The sequence below is a fragment of the Petaurus breviceps genome, unplaced genomic scaffold (genome assembly GCF_028583685.1).
Source record: "Petaurus breviceps papuanus isolate PSGF00001 unplaced genomic scaffold, PetGlider_PUasm1.0 151, whole genome shotgun sequence".
Lineage (NCBI taxonomy): Eukaryota > Metazoa > Chordata > Mammalia > Diprotodontia > Petauridae > Petaurus > Petaurus breviceps.
Genome location: NW_027185712.1, coordinates 1,300,190 through 1,324,502, shown reverse-complemented (window position 1 = coordinate 1,324,502; position 24,313 = coordinate 1,300,190). Strand labels below are relative to the sequence as shown.

At 40.3% G+C, this 24,313-nt stretch overlaps 1 protein-coding gene across 4 annotated transcripts in view; it reads left to right on the top strand.

The window, feature by feature from the left end:
• Positions 1–218: 218 nt before the first annotated feature.
• Positions 219–24,313, top strand: part of SLC14A1 (solute carrier family 14 member 1 (Kidd blood group)) — a 54,827-nt gene continuing 30,732 nt past the window's right edge. For 2 of the 4 annotated variants that reach the window (XM_069075398.1, XM_069075397.1), the window contains exons 1-5: positions 219–1,239; positions 2,735–2,806; positions 4,014–4,164; positions 8,719–8,872; positions 20,253–20,442. In XM_069075398.1, the coding sequence (XP_068931499.1) occupies positions 4,024–4,164; positions 8,719–8,872; positions 20,253–20,442 (485 nt within the window). In that variant the 5' untranslated portion in view covers positions 219–1,239; positions 2,735–2,806; positions 4,014–4,023. Of the gene's footprint in view, positions 1,240–2,734; positions 2,807–4,013; positions 4,165–4,211; positions 4,336–8,718; positions 8,873–20,252; positions 20,443–24,313 lie in introns of those variants that run through there. The other 2 variants (XM_069075399.1, XM_069075405.1) reach the window with 2 other exon arrangements.

Genomic DNA, 24,313 nt, shown 5'->3' with positions numbered 1-24,313 from the left:
ACTTTAGACAAGTCACTTCTCCAGGTGTTAGTGTCCTCAGTTGTAAAATAAAAAGGCTGAACTAAAAAGCTTCAAGTTTCCTTCCAGTTCTTAATCTAGGATCCTCTAATCCACCTGAAAGGATGCCATGTGTACTGGGAGCATTGTCATTTGTGGATGTTTCAGACCAAGTCTGGCCATTATCCAGTGGGTGGTGCCAGAGAGTTTACTCTGTACAGATCCGATACTGGTGCTGAATGCTGACAAGGGTTATCACGGTCCAGGCTCTGGTGAAGTAGCAGGGGCCAGAGAAGCTGGCAGTCACCAATGCTACAGCCACCTTTTTAACGCTCATTTAAATTTCATCCACAACTGAAGCAAAGGCCTCAAGGTCTGTTATAAAGAGGAATGCCATAACCCTGAAGCTGGAGAAGAAAAGGGAAGGAAGGAAGGAAAGAAGAGAGTTTCAACTTTGCTTTCAATTTCACCTGGTTAAGAAATGTTTGCCTCCAACCTTTGCAAACATACCAGTTTATCCTGAGAGAGGACTATGGGACCATGTCTTCCAGAAGAGGGATCCCTTTTATGAAGGGGCTTGAACTTAGACATGTTCAACATAGGGATAGGGAAGGATGGTTTTTCTCCTCAAGTTCTGGATTTTTCAAGAATGAATTTGTCCAGGAGTTAATTCTGTCATAGAGAAAAATGCCACACTAAGAAAAATTGCCTTGTCAATGCAGGACCCATTGGGGAGCAGCCTAACTCAAGGAGCAATTTCTGGCTAAAATGACGTCTTATTGGCTTTTTCCCTGCTGGAGTCCAGTGAGAAGGAAGCGATTCAAAAGTTTGGGACTCTTGGGGGTGGGAGGGAGAAAGAAGGGGAAGGAGATGGGATGGCACATTGGGAGGTTGTTTCCAAGACAGCGGTTTAGAGAAAGAAAAGAAAGCCAGCAGGACAAATACCCTAGAAACCAGAGGAAAAGATGGTCCAGGCTTGGCACCATATCAACGACCAAGTAAGGTTTAAGGTGGAAAGGTTAAATGACTAGTTCTTCAGCATTTCTTGGCCTCTTATACCAGAAGTGGGAGGAGACACTTCACCAGTATTTATATGTGGAGTGGAGTATGTGGTATATAAAAACTGTTAGATGACTCCCTCCCCAACCATATCTTCCTTCTACTTAGCGCTCTCGCTTTTCAAAGAGCCTGGCTCAAGGTTTTATCAGCCTTACTTTCTGCCAGGGAGAAGCCAGAGAGTTTGTAAGTATCCTCTTTAATGTCTGTTATTTTGGGTTTTCCTCATTCCTGGATAATTTGTGTTATTGTTTATTTGCATTTCTTTATTTCCTCCTTGCCTCTTTGGAAAACTGCAGTTTTTCTGTATGCCTGAACTAAATTGACTAGCTCTAAAGGCACAGTTCTAAGGATGCAGTCAGCTTTTGTTGTTGTTTTTTTTTGGGGGGGGGAGGGGATTGTTTGTTTTTGTTTTTGCTTTTTGTAGGGGGGAGGGCAGGGCAATTGGAGTTAAGTGACTTGCCCAAGGTCACTGGGTTAGTAAGTGTTAAGTGCCTGAGCCTGAATTTGAACTCAGATCTCACTCCAGGGCTGGTGCTCTATTCACTGTGCCACCTAGCCCCCCCCCCCCTCTGGTTTTTGTTTTCTTTTAACCCAAACCAGCTTCTTTAAGAAGGATTGAATGCACAATTGTTGTCCTGTGAGGTATTTGCTTCCTCTTTGTTGCTGATTGTTAAGACAGGGTAAAAAGAATAAATTTGACCAAAAAATGACAGGGGATGTATATGACAAGGAAATGCCGTTGATTGCTAAATAGTCATTCAGTGGAACCCTGAATTTGGAGTCCCAGAGGTGAGTTCTGCCATTAACTCCCCATGTCACCTTGGACAAATCCCTTACTATCTAAACTGCAGTTTTCTCAATTAGCCGACCCAGCTTTGGAATTAGAGTTCAAATATTGGCTCTGTCACACTACCTCTGTATCCTTGGGTGAATCACTTACCCCCTCTCCACCTTAGTTTTCTAATTTATAAAGTGGGGATAATATATATAGCATGTCCCTAAAAATCTTAATGTAGTTTAGCTATTGAGTTTAAATGAATAAGACTAGATTATTAATGCTTAAAACTGCATTTCCAAGACACCCTGTGTTAATCACTTACTTCCCAGGGCTGTTGTGAGGACCAAATGAGATAACATGTGTAAAGGACTTTGTGAACTTTCGAGTGCTATTATAAATGCTAGATATTATTATTACAGAAAATAAGGAGAGTGAACCAGGTGACCTCTAAAGGTCCTTCCAACTATAAACCTATATTTGATCTCATGACCTAATGACTTCAGAAATCTCCAGCCCAAAGGCAGTGATTCTAAGTTCCTCTGGATTTCATGAACAATATCCAGGATGAAGAAGCTTATGTTCTTGAAATAGTTAAATGGCATAGGAAACTTTGTATTTCTATGACTCAGTGGGAATAAATGAGGCACAGGGTATGGCCCTTCCTAATTATGGATTTATATGCTTTTCTACGTGTCCTGTCTTGCTGAGAAAGTTTGTTTCACAAAAGCACATATTGAATGGAAAGAGCTATTCAATCACATCTGAAGTCACTGGGTAGGACAGTTTTGATGGTACTGTCACATATGTGCAAACTTCCAGAATTTGACTCACAGATAACAGAAAAAAAAAATAATTTACCAGGGAGTAGAACATAGGGCAATTTCTTTTTTCTTATTACAGCCTTTGGCTTTAAAGGAGATTGGGCTCCACCTGCTGCATCAGAGCTGAGAATACCCAAATTAGAGACTATTTGTAAGTACCAAATGCATGCCCTTAAAGACAAAAGTTCTGTTCAGACTAGACCATACATATTTGAATATCCCTCATTAGAAGGAAAAAAAAACCTATATGTTATACAACTGGAGATTTTGTTTTAAACCCATCAGTTGATTTTATAACTTAAAAGTGACACTTGCCTTAAGAGTTAAAGAATGCCAGTCTTCAGCCTTATGGGTTTCAAACATACAGCACCATAGAATAGTGAAAGAGATTTAATTCAGGGGGTAGCCAGTTGGTAGCAGGCCTTAATTACTATATTGAAGCTTTTTAGTTCCAGACCAACCCAACAAATGAAATTAAGGCACTTACCCTGGAACCTCTTAAGTAAGGGTGGTATTCTTAGACATAATGGAGTCCTCTCCAAAGATGGAATCAAGGATGTTAGGTATTTTACCTATAGCTTTTCGAGTTCTTAGACTTTGTCCTGCTAGCTAACTTTCTATTGTTTTCGAATATGGTTTAGAATTCCTACTTTTGAGGAAAGAACAACATCTTGTGGAAGTGTCTTAAAATACCTGTTATTTGTTGAATTATAGAAAGCATACTACCGACAGATTTTGTTTAATCCTTCTGCTAGTTTGAAAGCAAAAGAATTCCTCATCTGAACTACCAGGTGAAAAGCTTGGCAGTGAATAAAACTTTCTCTGAGTATTGTCTAAAAAAATCATTCCCAAACCGTGCCCCCCCCCTTTTTTTGCTTTTTTTCATAGTCCAAAAATATCACCATAATTTTGCCTGCTTTTCATATCTGCATTTGACCACAAAATGGAGACATGAAAATTTAGTTTTATTTTTTCAAGGAATCAAATCAAATAGCTCTGGGAGGAAAAAGTTCCTGAACATACTGACAATTCACTGAAGAGAGCTCTGAAATGATATTGGAATCAGAATCTGTTCCTTGGTCTTTTGGGAGTTTGATGTGTCATGCTAGAAAGGGGATAGAATCTCAGAATAAATCATCTCATCCCGCAACCAGCATTTTGTTGGTAAAAATGTTGGGACTTATTTTCTCTAGTCTTGTACATATTTTGATCAGGAGGTACAATAGGCCCAGTAATGTATGATCATTAAATTTCTACTTCATTCCTGGCATTCTGGCCTCCATCTTATACTCCACATTGCACTTCAGCAGAGGGAATGTTTCCTGATTTACATATTTTTTACCCTTTGTCATATGGAGGAAAGGAAGGATGAATGGACCTGCTTTGAATGGCATTGGTGACACCCCACATAAAATTCTTTGGACAAACAATTTTGGAAACAAAACTTTTGAGGCAGAAGCCCAAGGCACACATCTAAGTTCACGCCTTATGGATGGGCTGGAGGAACAGGTACGCCTATTTCAAAACAATTCCTCTCTGTGGATGATCCCTGGGACCTGGCTCATAGCAATGTGCATGTGTGTGGGAATTCCTGGGAGTTCTTGGCTGATATCTGACAAGTACTCAAACTGACCTGTATCAGTGCCGTCTTTGAATGCCTAATACTCCCTCTGAAACCAGGTAACTGGGTGGGCAGGCTGGGAAATGTGTGCTAGGAAGTTTGGGACTAATAAATCACATTGAGTGAGTGAAGGAAAATCATCTGGGGTATAGAAATGATTGAGTTAATGATGTCTGCAAGTCACTGGCAAACCAAGAAGGAAAATCAGGCTACAAATGAATTCCTATAATCATAACTGCTACACAGTGCCTTATGCACAGGTGTACGATAGATGTTGGGATGGATCATTGAATGAATTTTCACTCAATTTCCTTTCCCCTTATTTTTCCACTTCCAGTGTAGTCAAATCTTGCATAATATTGATCTTTTTATTGCCTTTTTTTTTCCTTTGTCAATTTAGCTAAGATTACAATCAATCTCCATAACTGCAGTCTAGAATATTGGTGAAAGGGTGCCAAGCATTCCTCATGTAATGTTTTCCAAATTGCCCAATTAATGTCTAGATTAATGGGGGAAGGAGGAAGAGAGAGAGCAAGTTGAGCCACAGAAAAAGTATTCTGATATTACAAAGTTTCTTGGGTGACCAGAAATTGAAAATTTCCATTTAAACTGGTGAAATCTATCTTACCTATAATCAAAATATTTACAAGTCTGAGCCATATACAATTGCTCTGTGATATTCTAGAATTCTAGAAGAAATATCTTTAAGACTCTGTGGAGGCAACAGCAGGTATTTTTAAGAATGAAAAAACCCTCCTTCCTCCTAGAAGCAAAACTATGGCCAAAAAAAAAAGCAGTAATAAACCTTATATGTGTCAAGCTGTCAATCTGTAGAAAAGATAATATGATTTGACCTTTATTTTTACTTCTGTAGCTTGGACAGTTGTTCTTAGCCAGGTTTTTCTTTTTCTTTTTTTTTTTTAAAGCAATTGGGGTTAAGTAACTTGCTGAAGGTTACACTGCCAGTTATCTCTGAGTGTGGTGCTGAGTATCTGAGCCTGGGATTCGATCCCCCAGGTCATCTAGACACTGTGGCTGGTGCTCTTATTCACTGTGCTACCTGGCTGCCCCTGGCCAGTTTTTTCTTACCTGGTTTCATTCATACCTCAATTTCCAAAGTTCCAGAATAGCAAAGGGATCATAGTTTTTTTTTTTTAATCCACAAGTTTGAGAGCATGAATATATACACCCTGGAATATGTTTTATGTCTAGGTGGCCTTTTAATCAGAGGACACATAATGTTGGCCTTTGTCTTTCACCCCTCCTTCCCATTCAGAATTCTGAATACACAGAAAGCTAGGTTGCTAGATTGATCTCCTTTGCTTTGACCAGAGTACTGTGCCTTTTGCAGAATTTTCCAGTTCTGAAGAGGACACGTACTCTAGGAGAGGGAGAATTTTAACCCATCTCACATCTCTGTATATCTATCTCTGTGTCTTTGTCTTTGTCTGTCTCTATCTCTCTCTGTCTCTCTATCCCTCTCTCTCTCTGACTTTTAAAAACCAAGCGCTCAAGTCTCTTATTTGATGCTGTATCCAACTAGCAATGTAATCCTTCAAATAATATCAAAAGGCACTTTCAAAGTGCTTGTGCCTGGAGTCAACTGACTGATGTTTAATGCATGTCTCGAACTCTGGGAGTTGTCAGTCTAAGATCATCTTCCCATAAAGATTCAATTCAATGGAACAAATATTTATTAAATGCCTACTATGTTCCCATAGCATTGTATTAGGATCAGAGATAAAATTGTTCAAATGATTCTTGCCCTCAAGCTGCTTTCATTCTACTGGAACAAGCTCAATGGAAGAATCTCAGACTCTAGTAGCTAATATTGTTTCACTCTTTTACCAAAGCAAAGTGTTCCTGGTCCATAATTCATTAAATAATTATCTTGCATTTTTCCATTAATAACTAATCATGTACCACTGTCAGGAGAAGGGGAGGGAGATGGCAATCATCTAAGTCAGCTAGACAGATAATGTGACCCTGTGGCTACAGTGCAAATGTTTATCTTTCCACTGAAAGTAAAAGAAAATACAAAGCCAAAAGATCTAATAGTAAGGAATTCCAGGAATTAATTGCTCTCTAGTAATGATCTTTTTTGTAAATGCAATGATGGGCATCAAAAAGCAAATCCCACAATTAGCATTCATCAATAGCATCTGTTCCCAGCCTGACCAATGAGAAAGGACTAGGCCTATCTCTGGACACTCATCCAGCTCCTGTCCTGGGTTTTCTGCTATCAAACTGCCATCACTGTAATACCCTGGTATTCTCTACTGGTCTCATTATGGTTTTATGCTTTGGGCATTTTCCTGTGGTCCTCTTACCATGGCTACACTATTGCAATGTAATTGCAGTTCTGCTCTTGTCCATGTTTCTTTGCACGCATACCCAGGTCATGTCACTGACTCCCCCCCTCCATTTTTCCTTAACATGAGAGGTAGCATGGCAGAAGATTGAAGGCGGGCATTGGAGGCAGGAAGATCGGAGTTCAAAATTTGCCCTGGCACAAGCTGTGTGGCCCTAGAAAAGATCCTAAGTCTCTCAGTGCCCTAGGCAACTCTATAAGGCTGAAAATTAGTTGTAAATTATAGAAGAGTTGGCTATTTCTAACAGCTAGGGAAATTTCCCTACCAGGAATTCCCAGAAGCTAGTAAATCATGGGTCTGTATCCTATCTGCCCTTCCTCCATTCCCACATAAAAAAAAAAAAAATTACTGCTATTATCTCCAGCACTGGGTTCATACTATGTAGTAGACCCTTGTGTCATAAACATTCTTCTAGTCTATGTTTATCGTGGCTCTGTCCTCTTGGTCTGCTCCTGTTACACACTTGTACCAGGTATGGCACAGGGTCCCTCATTTTGCACGTTTCTCCTAATTATATAATTGGAATTCTTTTTTGGACATTGACTGAGATGATGGCATATAGCCTCTCTTTGCATGCTGATTTTGGCTAGGTGATTGGTATTTTTGTACCCTCGTGGTTGTGAACTTGGCAATTTTTCAATATATTACTGTTGGTTATATTATCAGTATTTTCTTTTGCTTAAAACCCTATGTGTGATTATATTTAAGGCATTTTCCTTTGCATACTTAGCTATTTTTCAGTATGTCATTAACATTTGCATCTTCACACTTATCCTGATTATATAGTAGATGCATGTTTATTTTGGTTGACATTGGTTTCCTTTTTTGCATAATTTTCCTAGTTATGATTTTGGTCTTGTCCTTTGCATACTTCTCCTGGGTAAGACACTGAGATTCTCCTTCTGTGCAATTATCTTTGTTATGTTATAGGCAATATCCTTTGCATACTTGTTTTCCTTAAGTCATTGGGTTTTCATTTGAATAATTAATCTGAGGTATATCTGGCATTCTCTGCATACTTATCATGGTCATGTCTCTGGTATTTTCCTTTGCATATTTACTCTGGGTATTTCATTGGCATTCTCCTGATTTGTCATTAGTATTTTCCTATGAGACATTTATCCCAATTATGCTCTTGGTATTGGTTTCTTCCATTCTTTTCATGATTATGCCATTTGTATTCTTGTTTTACTCTTGCTGTTGCTATCCACAGTTTCTTCCCTTCTGTATCTCCAAAACCCTTTGGATGGAAGACGCTATTGGGCTATTTCATTGGACTCAAATAGTCGAAAAAAACAGAGTCCCACAGTCACAGCCACAATATGTTTGGAGAACTCGAATACAAGTTCAAGTAGTCACTTGTCCATTTGACTTATAGGGGAGGGGATTTGTTTTAGAATAATACAACTGTGTCTCACTTTACATAGTACAGCATGTCCCTGAAAATCCGAACCTAAATAAAAATTCAGTTTGGATCAATTTTGGATCATCGGGATCCCTGGTTCCCTCAATCAATACTTTTTGAAAAATAATCAATCTAATTGCAATACTAATGAGCACATACAAATTAATCTGGGTTTTTTTTTTTTTTACCTTGGGATCTCTAAATCTTTTTCATTTAGAACTTTTCATTTAAAAAAGACCTTTCTGGAGAAAAACAACTTAGCTAAGAAAGCTGTCTTTCTTAGTTGAGAACCAAATTATTTTGTGCATGTACATCCATCTCTAAATTGCACTAATGTTAGGACAATCCATTCCCATTCTTGTAAGCCAATTTCTTATTGTACAAGCAAAAGCTTCCCTGACAGCTAGCCTGCAGCTGGGAAATAGCATGATTAAATGAAGTCCTGCTCTTCTCCATGTAATCTTATGGATAAATGGGATTTTGATGACAGGCTAAGTTTAAGGGATCCTCTCCAACTTTATTTCCCTTTCTAAAGGAAAATAGTGGTGCTTTCTTTACTGAGCATCATCACATTTTTCCAAATGAAACAGCCCTAAATAGCCCTGATCTTCCAAAGATTCTGGTTTACGAATGGAAATAATAATAAGTTCTCTTCTTTCTTTAAGGAGCCAGGGAAAATAACCATGGAGAATAACCCTACTGTCATGAAGCTGGACAGTCATGAAGGGACCAGTTCATCATGGCGAGGGAGAAGGTTCATCCCTAGAGCCATTGGCTATGTCACTGGAGATATGAGAGAATATGCAGACTGGCTCAAAGGTATCTATCTTTATATCTGCTGTGTGATAAAGTTCTCTGGTTTTTCTGCCTTTGGGTTTGGGTCTGCTTCTCCATTCTATCTGAGGAAGAGACATTCAAAAATACTTCTATCCCCTTTTCTTCTCTCACTTTCTTCCCTCCTGTCATTCCTTCTATCTTTCATTATTTTCTCTTCTTTCACTCTACCTTCCTCTCCCCCCTAAGCACCCCATTCTCTTCATTTTCCTTCCTATTTATACATCCTTCACATACACAAAAATCTCAGTGGAAGGTCCAATGGCACTGGATAGATGACTTCATCTTTTAATCTCAATTTTCTCACCTGTAAGAATGTGATCCTTATAAGGATCAGATAATAATCTACCATAGGGAAGGGGAAACAGAGTGGGAAGAAACTGGAGCTTTTGAGGAGAGAAGAAACCCCTTGGGAACAAGGTACTGCTGAGAGGAGAGAAGAGAACAGAAATGCAAACTTTATCTACAACAGGGTTTTTCCAGACAGTGGTCCTAGTAGTAAGGACCAATCTGATTCCTCCCTTTTTTCCACCTCAAGTTCTTAGAAATATTCTTTTCTCTTAGTTGAAAAACATTCTAGGGAAGATCCTAGTCTAAGATCTTCAGACAAGGGAAGGAAAGGATAAAGATGATCAATTGTTAGTAGAAACTCAAGATAAATGAAATGAAGGTAAGAGAGCTCCTTTTTGCCTTTAAATTCAATTCAGGATTGAAGCCAGAGGTCTTGAAAGTCAGTCAGTTAACAAGTTTTAAAGTACCTACTATATGCCGGGCATTGTGCTAATCTCTGGGGACACAAAGAAAAGGGGAGGGGACTGTCTCTATCCTCAAGGAGCTTACATTCCAATGGAAAGTATGGGAAGGAAGAAAGGAAGGAAGGAAGGAAGGAAGGAAGGAAGGAAGGAAGGAAGGAAGGAAGGAAGGAAGGAAGGAAGGAAGGAAGGAAGGAAGGAAGGAAAGAAGGAAGGAAGGAGGAAGGGGAGAAGGAAGGGGAGAAGGGAAGGGAAGAGAAGGGAAGGAGGGAGGGAAGGAGGGAAAGAGAGAAAGAGGGAGGGAAGGAGGAAAAGAAGAGGAAAGGAGGAAGGAAGGGAGGAATGGAGGGAGAGAGGAAGGAAAGAAAGAAGAAAGGAAGAAGGAATTTATTAAGTGCCTATTATGTATCAGACACTGGAATAAGTTCTTTCATAAATATTATATCATTTGATCCTCACAACAATTCTAGGAGATAGGTATTTTTATTATTTTCAGTTGAGGAAACAGTCAGACAGAGGTTAACAGACTTGCCAGGGCCACACAGCTAATTAGTATCTGAAGTTAGATTTAAATTCAGTTATTCCTGACTCTAGGACCAGCCCTCCATCTCCTGCACCACCTAGCTACCTCTAATGAGAGATATCACATGAAAATAACTAGGTACATATAAGATATATAAGTCAATCAAAAACATTTATTAAACTTTTCACTGTGTGCCCCGCACTGTTCTAAGCACTGAAGATACAAAGAAAGGCAAAAGATGATCCCTGACCTCAAGGAGCTCAAAATCTAATCACATGACTATGCAAACAACTACATATGAACAAATTATATACATGATAAATAGGAAATAACCAGTAGAGAGAAGGCACTAGGATTAAGAGGAATTGGGAAAGGCTTCCTGTAGAAGATAAGATTTTGCCTGGGACTTGAAAAAGACAGGAGGTGGAGGTGAGGAGGGAGAGCATTCCAGGCATGGGAGTGGGGGGGGGGGGGAGAATGGGAACCAATAAAAATGTCTGGAGCTGAAAGAAGTCATGTCTTTGGGGAGGAACTGCAAAGAAGCCGTGGACTGTTGAGTATGTGGTGGGGTGTGAGGTGTAAGAAGGTTAGAAAAGGAGAAAAAAAGACTCCTCTTCCTGAGGTCAAATCTGGCCTAAGACACTTACTAGCTGTGTGACTCTGGACAAGTCACTTAACCCTGTTTGCCTCAGTTTCTTCTGTAAAATGAGCTGGAGAAGGAAATGGTATGCCAGTATCTTTGCCAGGAAAACCCTAAATGAAGTCACAAAGAGCTGGGCATGACTGAACAACAATAACAAAGGTCATAAAGCTATAGACCAGGCAATGAGAATTCAGATATTAGTGTAGTTAGGGAAAATTTGTGGTGGGGGTGGGGAGGGGAAAAAAAGGAAGAAGATATCCTTTAAAAAGCTGGGTCATAAAGGATTTTAAAGGGCTTTGATCAAACAGGATTTGGTCTTTGATCCTGGATATGATAGGAAACTAGTTTCTACTAGTTTATTATAAATTGAGTATTGAGCTGTATTTACATACAGTGTAAATGGAAGATAATCTCAAATAGGAGGCATTAGGAGAAGGAAAGAAGAGAGGGGGAAGGCTTGCAGAAGGTAGGATTGGAATTGAGGGATTTGGGGATGTTATTGCTGAATTTCTAATTATTTATCTTAAAGGAATTATGATTTGTGGCTGACATGAAGATAGGAGAGAGTGAGTTTCCCCTTACTGAAAGGTCTTCAACTAAAAGCAACATATTTATTTTCAAGCTTGTGTTAGTCTACATGCCTTATAGGTCCCTAGTAACTCAGATTCTATGAGTGGACATGTACAAATCTGATTTGAAAGAAGGAAGCTACTCCAAACTCTGAGACCAATTTTGATGCCAATTCCTGGCATTTTATTAAAGGGATAGTTTGTGAGCACTTAGATTCACAATAGGGATCACGGAGGACCAGGATTGGTTCATTTGCTTAGGAGTTTTTCAGTCATGTCTGACTGCTTTCGCCCCCTAATTTGTAGTTTCCTTGACAAAGAAATTTGGAGTGGTTTGTCATTTCCTTCTCCAGCTCATTTTAAAGATGAGGAACTGAGGCAAAGTTAAGTGACTTGCCCAGGGTCACAAAGCTAGTAAGTATCTGAGGTCAGATTTGAACTCAGGAAGATGAGGAGTCTTCCTGACTTCAGGCCTGGCACTCTATTGCTGTGCCACCTAGCTGATTCATTAAGAATGAGTTATTGGTTTCAGATTCCCTTTTTATCAGGTTAGGGAAATGCATGTGTCAAGATTGCTGTATGGCATTAGACAGTTATGATACCCTATGGAAGAAACTGAAAGCTCTAGTGTCATTAGTAGGATTTGGAACTAACTAAATACCTGGGCCTGAAAGCAGTGATCAATGACAGTGTGTAAGGAGGCCTCCAACCGCATGCCTCAGTTTCTGATATGGCTCTTGTTAAAATTTTTTTATCAATAACTTGAATGAAGACATAGTTGTCATCCTTATCAAATTTGTGGATTGAATTTAATAGAAATATATGTAAATACCTGCAACTGGCTTCAAAACATCAGTAGATAGATCAATAAGGATGCAGACTTTAGAAAAAACATCAGATTTGGCTATTAAAAGATCATTGTGGGGCGGCCAGGTAGCACAGCGAGTAAGAGCACTAGCTCCAGTGTGAGGATGACCTGGATCGAATCCCAGGCTCAGATACTCAGCACCACACTCAGAGATAACTGGCAGTGTAACCTTCAGCAAGTTACTTAACCCCGATTGCTTTAAAAAAAAAAAAGATCATTGGTAACTTCGGAGAAGTACTTTTTGTCAAGTGATAACGCTTCTGTTTTCATATATTTGAAAGACTGTCACATAAAAGAGGTGTTAACTAAAGGTAAACAAAATTAATTAGAGGTCCTAACATACATACATATACACACACACACACACACACAAACAAATTAAACCTCATAGATATCATTGCCAATTGATGGGATAAGATGTGAAATGAGAATATGACTCTGAAAAGATATACCTTATTCAAAAGAACCAGATAAAAAGGATAGAATTGTATCATAGATTAAGATATACTCATGGGAGGAAATATAAGAAGCAGGGAAAGATTGCACGGCATAGAACATTTGGGTGAAAATCAGTGGAGTCAGAAACAGAAGTGATATTGTCATTGAGGTATACTGCAGACCACCTAGAGAGAAAGAGGAAATAGATTAATGTACGAAGTAAATCACAAATTTGCCACTGAGATATAATAAAACAACACTGGGGAACTTAATTATCAATATTCATCTTCTGGAAGTCTCTCTGCCAAAAGGAAAGTAACTAATCATTTCTGGACATCTTAGTATTAACTTCATCCTTCTAAAGATGGAGAAACAATTTATCTATTGATAAAAAAAATGGGGGGGGGACGGGAGCTATCAGTGAATACAAGAGCATTTTAGAAGTGCTAAGTCTCAGAAATTTCTGAGGCTAGCAAGGAAAGCTAAGGGCACCAAAAAGGATCTTAAGGTTATATTGCAGGAGGATCAAAAAATTGAGAGAACCAGAGATCAGGAAAGGGGAAAGAATGATGATAATGCGTGAGAGAGATGGCAGAACAGTTTTACCACTGTGATTTTGTTTTCTCTTCAAAGGAGAATGATCTCTGGAGTGTAAAGGACAGAAGAAAATGGCTAAGAGGGTATTTACACCTTGGATAAGTAAGGAGATAGTAAGAGGACAACTAGCTGCTCTTGATGAATTCAAGTCACCTGGTCCAGATCAAACAGGATATTGTTTTGTTTTGTTCTGTTTTTCATTTTTCAAATGCTTTATTAACTTCTGATTTACATCATTCATTTCCGCCAAATTTTGAGTTACAAATTTTCTCCCTGTTTTTCCCTACCTACCACCCCAAAATAGCAGTCCTACAGGATATCCCCTCCTCCAATCTGCTCTCTCCCATATCTTCTCCCATACCCCCTTCGATTTTTCCAGTAGGGCATAGTGGATCTCTATGTCCCGGTGCCTGTATATCTTATTCCCCAATTACATGTGAAATAGTATTAATAATCATATATATATATATATATATATATATATATATATATATATATATAATTTTAAACATTTGATTTTAAAACTTTGAATTCCAGATTCATTCCCTTCCTCTCTTGTCACCCACCCTTACTGGGAAGATAAGCAGTTCAGTATAGGTTGTACATGTGTAGCTAATGCAAAACATTAACATAGAAGATATATTGTAAAAGACTGACTATATTTCCCTCCCTCCTATCCCACCACCCACTTGTTCTATTCTCTACTTTGATCCAGTCCCTTTTCAAAAGTGAGTGCTTCCAACTTCCCTCCCCCCCCAGCCTGCCCTCCCTTCCATCATCCCCCCTCTCATCCTCTTCCCCCTGATTCTCCTGTAGGGTGAGATACCGTATTTAGTGTGTATTTCATTCCCTCCTGGAGCCAAATTCAATGAGAATAAGGTTGACCCATTCCCTTTTGCCTTCCTATTCTTCCCCTCCATTGTAACCATTTTCCCTTGCCTCTTCTATATGAGATAGTTTACCCCATTCTGTCTCTCTCCATCTCCTCTCATTATATTCCTCTCTCACCTCTTAATTTTACCTTTTAAGTATCATCCCTTCCTATTAACTTGATCCTGTACCCTCTATCTATGTATACCTGTAAACATATATACACACATTCACATATGTATTCATATGCCCGTATACCCTCCGATATAGTCATATATATATATATATATATACATATATATATATTCCCTTCAACTATTTTCATACTAAGAAAAGTTTCATCAGTTACAATTATAATTTTTCCATGTAGGAATGTTAATAGTTCAACTTTGATAAGTGGCTTATGATTTCTTTTCCCTGTTTACCTTCTCAAGCTTCTCTTGCTTCTTATATCTGAATGTCAAATTTTCTATTCAACTCTGGTTTTTTCAGCAAGAATGCTTGAAAGTCCTCTATTCCACTGAATGACCGTATTTTCCCCTGAAACATGATACTAAGTTTTGCTGGGTAGATGATTCTTCTTTTAATCCCAGCTCCTCTGCCCTCCGGAATATCATATTCCAGGCCCTTCAATCCCTCAGTGTAGAAGCTGCCAGATCCTGTGTTATCCTGATTTTGTTTCCACAATATTCAAATTTTTTTCTTCCTGGCTACTCATAATATTCTCTCCTTGATCTGGGAATTCTGTAACCTGGCTATAATATTCCTAGGAGTTTTCTTTTTGGGATCTTTTTCAGGAAATGATAGGTGGATTCTTTCAACTTCTATTTTGCCTTCTGGTTCTAAAACATCAGAGCAATTTTCCTTGAGAATTTCTTGGAGGATAATTTCTAGGTTCTTTCTTTGATCATGGTTTTCAGGTAGTCCAATAACTTTTAAATTATATCTCTAATATATAATCTAATATCTCTAATATATATCTAAAATTAGATCTATTTTCCAGGTCACTGGTTTTTCCCATGAGATATTTCACATTGCCTTCTATTCTTTCATTTGTTTGGATCTGTTTAACAGCATCTTGATTTCTAAAGTCACTAGCTTCCCTTTGCTCCATTCTAAATCTGTGGGAATGATTCTCCTCATTGAGCTTTTAAGCTTCTTTTTCTATCTAGAAAATTTGACTTTTTAAGGCATTCCTCTCCTCATTGCCTTTTTGAGCCTCTTTTGTCAGTTGAGTTAGTCTGTTTTTTTAAGGTGTGATTTTCCTCACTCAGGCTGTTGACTCTCATTTCGTAATTTTCTTGCATTGTTCTCATTTCTCTTCCCAATTTTTCCTCCACTTCTCTTATCTGCTTCTTAAGGTCCTCCATGGCATGTAACCAGCTCATATTTTCCTTTGAAGCTTTTGGTACAGGAGTTCTGACTTCACTGTCTTCCTCCTGTTCCATGCTTTGCTCCTTTTTGTCCCCCAAATAGGAGTCTAATGTTGGAATCTTCTGTCTGCTTTGTTTCCTTTGCCTGGTCATGTCGTCCCTCAGTCACTTATCCCCTGGGCTTTTTGCCATAGTAGGGCTCTGCCACCAGACAGGGGAGCTTTTGTCCCAAATCCTGGGGTTTTCTCAGATGCCGGAGGTATTAGATGGGTGCCCTCTCTGAGGTCTCCACATGCTCTGGACCTCCACCCTAGACCACAATCCAAATCCAAGCAGGTTAAAGCAAGAGCGAATACCCCTCAGACTGGTTGCTTGGTCTCCCTACGTTCTGCAGTCCAGGAGCTGAAGGCACAATGTAGCACCAGCTGAGCCAAGGCAGCTCAGTGGCTTCTCACCCTGGGGGCAAAAGCCAAGGCTCTCCCAACTACTGGGTCCAAAAGTCCACAGTGCACTGACCCCTCACTTTGTCCTTAGCATCTATGTGCTGATAATTCTGGAAACGGCCACAGCTGCTGGTGAACTGGAGTCCCACCAACCTGAGGCTGGTCAGGCCCACCCTGGGGCTAAAACCTCCTCATAAAACCTCATAGGGGCCTGGACTCGGTTCCCAGAGCACTGCACTGGCCGATTCCTGCCGGCTGTCCTCAGTGGGAGGTCAGCTTCTCTGTGTCATTTTGTGGGTTCTGAAGCTTCCAAAGTTTGTTCCGAGTCCCCTTTTACATGGATTGGGGAAGGTGGAAGCTGGAGCTGCACAGAGGTCCTGCTTCTACTCAGCCATCTTTCAAACAGGATATTTAAAGAACTGGAAAATGTGAATGGTAACCACAGTGAGAAGTTGTAGAGAGCTGGACCAGTACTACAGACTTTGAAAGGGGAAAGTGTTGTCCTGATTTTCAAAAAAAAAGGAAGACAGTGAAGTCTGAATAGGCCAGTGAGTCTGATCTCAATTCCTAGAAAAATTGTAGAATTTATCATTAAAGAGATAGCCAGTTAACCATCTGGGGACTTAGAAGTGATTTAGTGATCGTAAAGAGCCAGGATCCCTTCATTCAGAATAGCCTATGCCAGACTCAACTTATTTCCCTTTTAGACAAGGGTCCTAGACTGGGGAATACTATAAATGTAATTTATTTGGATATTAGCAAAGGATTTGACAAAGTCTCTCATGCTGTTCTTGTGGACAAGATGAAAATATATGGACTAGATGAGAGTGCAGTTTGGTAGTCAAAACTGGCTGAAAAGCTGGGCTCAAAGTGCTGTCTTTAATGTTTTCTGTCAGGTCCTAGACCCCACCCAGCAAAAATACCTTCAGAACAGGTGAGGTAGTACCTTGGAAAGAACCTGGAAGAGGGTCTTAGCTTTAAGATGACCAAGGCCATGTCCTTCCTCCTCCTGTCCTAGAGCCATTGACAAGGCATAAGAGAGCTAGGATTGGAAGGGGTCTCAGAAGTCATCTAGTCCAACACCTTCATTTTATAGATGTGGACACTGAGGCCCTAGAAAACTGAATGACTTTCCCAAGGTCAAAGAGATAATAAAGATCAGAGGCAGGACTGAAATTCAGATTCTTTGACTCCAAATACAAGGCTCTTTCCACCATACCACAGTGCCTCTCTTATGGAAACAGTGGAAAGGAAGAGAAAGGAAAAGGAGAAAAGAAGCAAGAATAATGGTGGTGGTAGCTGCAGCAATCAGAGATCCCCAGGAACTGGGAAAAACTGTGCTCCCTCTGTCAGGGTACAGATAACAAGTTGCCCCACCAGAGCAGGAGAACCTGGAGGCATATTAGGACAGCATATTGCCATGTACATGTACCAATGGGTACAGACTTCAATGACTGAAGGAGAGAGTAGAGCTAACAACTTTGGCATCTCTGCCTCACTCAAATCCAATTCATCAAATCCGAGACATCACCCTCTTGATATCATCGGTCCTCTTCAAGAATGAAGGACAAACAGCCGCCACCACCTATGGGGCAGAGATTGGACTAGATACTTCCCAAGTTCTCTTTGCTCTCCTTAGTATCTGTGATTCTGTGATTTACTTTGCTCATTCCAGAGGACAGAATTAGGAGCAGTAATTGGATGTTTGTGGGAGACCGATTTTTGCTCAGTAGAAAGTAAATAATGGAAGAACATTTCAATAATTATTCAATTATTATATAACATTCAATAATTATAAATAGAAGAACTATTCAAATAAAGTGGATGCTTCAGTGTGTAGTAGGCTTCCCATCATTAAAGGTCTTGGATTAGTGGATGTTATGGTACTTGTAGGGGTGCTGTAGAGGAAATTCATGCTACTCTTGGGAGTTGGACTAAACCTTTAAGCCCTCAAATGGCTGTGATTCTGATATAAAGGATTCTACTCTTCTTTGTCCTTTCAAAAACACAAGAACAGCACAGCACAACAGAAGGAATACTGGAGTCAGAACTGTAGAGTCAGGGAAACTGAGTTCAAAGCCCTCTAATAATGCTTAGTATTCACGGTCACCTATGTGACCTTGTGCTAAGTCATTTAACCTTCCTGAGTCTCAGTTTCCTCAGTTAAATAAAAGGGTTGGATTAAATGACTTCTAAGATCCCTTCCCGCTCTCATCTATGAGTCTGTGTAAGGCCCTGGCTGCCTTCTCCAGAAGGTTCCTCCATACTTCTTTCCCACTGCTGCCCTTCTGCCCTGCCCAAAAGCAAGGGCAAGGTCAGTTTTCTTCCTTCCCAGATAATCCCTTGCCTCAGGATGCCCCAGAATTTCAGTGAACTTTGAGTGGAGGCTAAAGGAAACCAGATGTCAGAGGCTAAAGAAGTAAGGACAAGCTAGTGACTGAAGATAATGGGACCATCCCAAACCATATCCAGAATATCCTTCCAGTCATGCAGGGCCATGATTCTGCTTTAGGCAAAGGGAAATAGCAGAAAAGGACAAAGGAAATTGTAGGGCAAAGGGAAATTACTTGTCAATAAATACACTTAAAGATCCTTCCAAGATTCTTTCTAGCTCAGCCAATATCTGTGCTTTCATCCCTCCAGGTGCTTTAAAAAGGCAACAGGGAATGTCATCTCAAAATAGTGAAGGGTTGCTGAGTTGGTATGGAGAGTTTTTCAGGCCTGCCATGTGTAAGGGGGAGAAGACCACTTTTGCTTGACCCCAGAGGTTTAAAACTGGGAGCAATAGGAGAAGGAAGTACCTGGCTCTATCTCGGACCTTCCTCCACACAAACAAGGTCTCAGCTAGAAGTTGACTCAATACAGAGACAGTCAGTCATCAATTCCCAAGAGGCCCATTTGAAGGGAAAAAAAAAGACTTACAGGGCCATGATACCCATGTTCAAGGATTTTAAGGACTGTCACATAGAAGGAGGAATAGATATGTGCTTTTTCAACTCAGAAGGAAGAAAATGGAGTAAGAAATTTTGGCTCAATGTGTGGGTAAATTTCCTAACAATAGGAGCTGATCCTCAAAGTGGAATGAGCTGCTTCAGAAGTCATTCAGTCAACAAGCATTTATTATGCACCTATTGTTGCTGTTCAATCATTTCAGTTGTGGCTGACCCCCTTGTGACCCCATCTGGGGTTTTCTTGACAAAGATACTGCAGTGGTTTGCCATTTCTTTCTCCAGTTCATTTTACAGATGAGGAACTGAGGCAAACAGGGTTAAATGACTTGCCCAGGGTCACACAGCTAGTAAGTATCTGGGGCTGGATTTGAACTTGGAAAAATAAGTCTTTCTGACCAGGTCCAGCACTCTATCTAGCCCACCACCCAGTTGTCCTTATTATGCACCTAGTATATGCCAGACACCATGCTAAGCACTGTAGCTACAAAGAAAAGGGTCTTAGCTACCGTATAAGACAACCAAGTCAGTAAGGCCATGTCCTTCTTCTGCCTGTCCTAGAGTCATTGACAAGGCATAAGATAGCTAGGATCAGAAAGGGTCTAAGAAGCCAGCTAGTCCAGAACCTTCATTTTATAGATGAGGAAACTGAGGCCTCCTGTTCTGAAGGAGCTCAGAATCTAATGGGGAAGATAATGTGTACCATATGCAGAGACAAGCTGTATACTGGATACATCAGAGATGATCAACAGAGGGAAGGCACCTGAATCAAGGGAAACCAGAAAGGTTCTTTGCAGAGGACAAGATTTTAGCTGTGACTTGAAGGAGGCCAGGGAAACCAGGAGACAAGATGGGTGGGGAGGGAATTTCAGGGATAGGAGACAGCCAGGGAAAATGCCTAGAGTCAGGACACTGAGTATATCTTGGAAAGAAAACTGCAAGGAGTCCAACATCACCCGATCACAGAGTTTGTGGAAGGGATTGAAGGGGAGAAGACTGGGGAGGTACAAAGGGGACAGGTTATGAAAAACTCGGAATGACAGAGGACTTTATATTTGATCCTGGGGGTGATGGGGAGTCACTGTTATTAATTGAATAGAGAAGTGACACAATCACTTTGAGAGCTGAGTAGAAGATGTGGTTCCTGGGCACTGAGGTTCAAGAGGAGGCTGGATGACTGACCACTTATTCAGGATGTCATAGAAGGAATTTCCATTGAACTACAAGTTAGATGAGATGACCTCCAAAGTTCATTGTCCCACTTAGATTCTAGGAATAGAGGCTCTTGTTTTCAGTACTTAGCAATGACTAATCTTCCTTCCACTTTTTGGTTTCTTTCAGACAAACCTGTCATACTGCAGTTCCTTGACTGGATTCTTCGAGGCATATCCCAAGTGGTGTTTATTAACAACCCCATCAGTGGCATCATCATCATAATTGGGCTGCTGATCCAGAGTCCCTGGTTGACGCTCACAGGCTGCCTGGGAAATATAGTATCCACGCTGACAGCCCTACTGCTCAGTCAAGACAGGTAGGGGGCATCCACATGGGTCTGTCTGTCTTGTTTGCTACAACCTTAAAACTTAATGCTAGCGAGGAATGACGAATTCCATCAAGAAATAACACTGGCAAATGTGTCCCCCAACAAAGTGAGTTTTTACTTTCAGATATCCATTGTATTTCTCAGTCAGGGTCCAAAGTATTATTTTTTTCCCTTTTATCACAGATATTGGATGTTGTATATACATCCAATAGGTAGTTGAGGACCAGGAAAGGTTTTAACTTGTCTAGGGATCCATAGACAGTAAATAAACATCAGAAATAGGATTGGTACACAGCTCTCCTTGATATCAGCTAAGCTACTCTGCCTGTATTCACATATAGATGTACATAGAGACATACACATTCTCTAAAATGAATGGGCAGGACTAATGACCTCTAAGGGTCCTAGGAAGGTGACATTCAATGATTATGTGACCCATAGAGGCCATTTGGTCCAAATCCCCTCATTTTACAGATGAGAAATCTGAAGACCATGGAGGCTAAGTGATTGGCCCAAGATTACAAAAGAAAGAAGCATCAGAAGGAAGATTTGAACAGAGGTCCTCTGACTTCAGGACCTATGTCCTTCCCACAGTTCTAATTGATGCCCAAAATGTTTTATATCATCCTCTTCCTATACAAAGGTTTATATATTTTTATTTTGATAGCAGAGTACAATATGGTGTTAACACAGTAGAATAGTTCTCATCTCTAGAAGGGCTCTGTTGAATAAATATGCACACCCTGGGAACTCATGGGAAGGACCCATACACTCTCATAGTGAATTTATCAAATTCCTTATCTTCCCCTTCCCAGGAAAGGAAAGTTCTGAAGGGGGAAGGTAGCACAGTGTGGACAACAACTAAGGAGAGGGAGCCCAAGTGGGGCATCCTCTGTGCTCTGGGCATTGGCTAGGAGGGGAGAGCAGTAAGAGAGCTGTAGGTCTAAACTCTACTTAACTCCAAGACTACATATAAAGTGTTGCATATCAGTACAAGATGAATCTATCTACAATCCTTTATTTTGGTTAAAATAGCCCTTCTTGGGTACTTAAAAACTCCTGAGCTGCTTCTAGCTGCCTAGCCTTAGACTGAATGATAGCCAAGGAAGGTCATTTTTAAAGACCCATTTCATGAACTCTGAGGTAAGACATGTGCTCTACACGGATCACTACAGAATGACTTTTCTTTTACTCATATGTTACTGGCCTCTTGCCCATTCTCCAGAAAGACTTTCCAAACTTTTCTCTTCAATCCCTAATCCTATGTCTTCCTCATTTACCCTCAGCAAACCATCTTTCTGCCCACTTGATTAAGAAGATTGAGAGCCATCTGAGGGGATGCCCTCAGCCTCCCATGCTTTGAGTCACTGAATACTTCATTAGCATCAGCTCTGGGCCTGGATGTCCAATCTGTTTTCCTTCTCCTTACACAAGCAGCCTGCATCCTTTCCCCAACATTTTGCAGGGCTTTGGGGCAGGCTCTGAGGCTCCTTAATAATAGACACAAATATATAATTAGCACATCAATTGCTTTTGTGGGATTTTTGTTGACCTTTAAGCGCTTGTATACCTGGAATTCAAGTCAATTCAGCAAGTATTTATTAAACCATGTTTTGTTTTATTTGGAGCTATCACCCTGCTTGCTAGGCCCAGGGATACCCCATAGAAACAGAAAAGTCTCTGCCCTCCAGACCTTCAGCTTTACTACACTGGTAACAAAATACAAATTAATTTGAGGAATTGGCCAGAGGACGTACACAACTGGTGTTGGGGTAGGACGCTCAGGAAGGGCTTTGTGTAGAAGGCTAAGATTAGGGAGGGAGTACTTTCTAGACTTGGAAGAGAGTTTATGAAAAGACTTGAAAGATATCTCTTTGGTTTAAACATTATCCTTTATAATCTTGTTTTCACACTAGGCACTTATTAAATATTTGTGGTTTGTGGAGTCCTACTCTTAATTTTGAAGTAGCTTGTGGGGCATAGTGGATAGAGTACCTGGCTAGGAGTCAGGAAGACTCATTCTCTTATATTCAAATCTTGCCTCAGACACTTACTAGCTGTTTCCTTATCTATAAAATGAGCTAGAGAAAGAAATGGAAAACCACTTGAATAGCCTTGCAAAGAAATTCCCAGATGGGGTCATGAAGAATCAGACATGACCTAAATAACTAAACAGCAGCAACTCTTCATTTTCCTGGTAAATTTTTTCTGCAAACACAAGGCACAAGTAAACTTGAGCCCCTGCATGTGAGTGCATATCCCCGGATAGCAGATTCTGATTTGATGAGGTATACTTTCTTTTTATTTAATACACCATATAGTTAGGAGCCTGACCTACTAAATGCTGTAGCAATCAGCCCTCTTTGGGAAGCATCTCAGAGCAATGGAAGAGCTAGACTTGGAGTCAGGAAAAACCTGGGTCTAAATCCCAGCTCTAATACTGGTTGTGTGGTTGGGCAACAGCCTCTCTGCACTTCAGTTTCCTCACCTACAAAATGGATATGGTCATGTCTGCTGCACATACTTCTCACAAAATTGTTATGAGGATCAATGGAAGTAACATGTAAAACCATTTGCAGATCTTAAAGGGCTAGCACAGAGAAGGTGGCATAATTAATAATCATAATAGCCTTTATAGAGAGCTTTAAGATTTGCAAAGCCCTATGCGTGTATTAGCTCATTTTGTTGATTTTGGTATCTTATGGAAAGACCATTAACTCTGACATCAAAAAATCTTGGTTCAAACTCTACCACTAAAGCTCACTACCTGTGCCCTTAACTTCCCTGGACTTTCATCTTTTAAATCAATGAATTGGACTAGATAACCCTAAAGTCCCTTTCAGCTCAGGATCCATGATCCCATGGACCTTAGCTCTTTTAGTCATTTACTGTTGGTGCCTATAGACAGATGGGTCCTAGAATCCAGAGATCCTGAAATGAAAGAGACCTTAGAAGACATCTGGTCCAACATCCTCATTTACAAATAGGAAAATGAGACTCAGATAAGGTAAGTGACTTGCCCAAGGTCACTAAAACAAAGTCAGAGGTAGGTTCTGAACTCCAGAAGCATACATGGAGATAAAAGTATATTTTCATTTTTTTTAAAGCAATCTGGGTTGGCAAACTTGCTCAAGGTTACACAGCCAGTCATCTCTGCATGTGGTGCTAAGTATCAGAGCCTAGATTTGATCCCAGGTCATCCCAACTCTGGGGCCAGCGCTCCTACTCGCTGAGCCACCTGGCCGCCCCTAAGCAATTGGGGTTAAGTAACTTGCTCAAGGTGACACGGCCAGGTGTTTCTAGGTGGATGCTAAGTGTCTGAGCCCAGGTTTGATCCCAGGTCATCCCGACTCTGGGGCCAGTGCTCCTACTCGCTGTGCTACCCAGCCGCCCCTATATTTTCATTTTTAAAACTATACCATTAAAAAAAAAACACTTTATATACTACAAATAGTTGTCAAACTGAAATGAACTTGTTGAATAAATGAAATATATTTTTGTTATTTTATATAAGTATTTGTGTGATGAACTCTTTCAGCCACTTCCACCTTTACTTTAAATCAGCTGTTCAAGAAGATGGTATTACCTTGGACCTCATTGTCATTAGAAACTGTTACATCCCCATGATCCTGAACTTTGAAATTCCTTCCTACCACAATCTCCTATGTTCCTCCTCTCCCTCTTCCTTCACTCCTGCTCTTCAGTGTTATCATGACCCCTGTACTTCAATTCCTCCCTAATCTCACAATATATCAACCCTGTTCGAGGCCTACATACTTCTCTACTCAGCTTTTGTCATTTGATCAGCACTCACTACTCCATCTTCACTGTCTTTGAGTCCTTTGCCCCTGTGACCTTC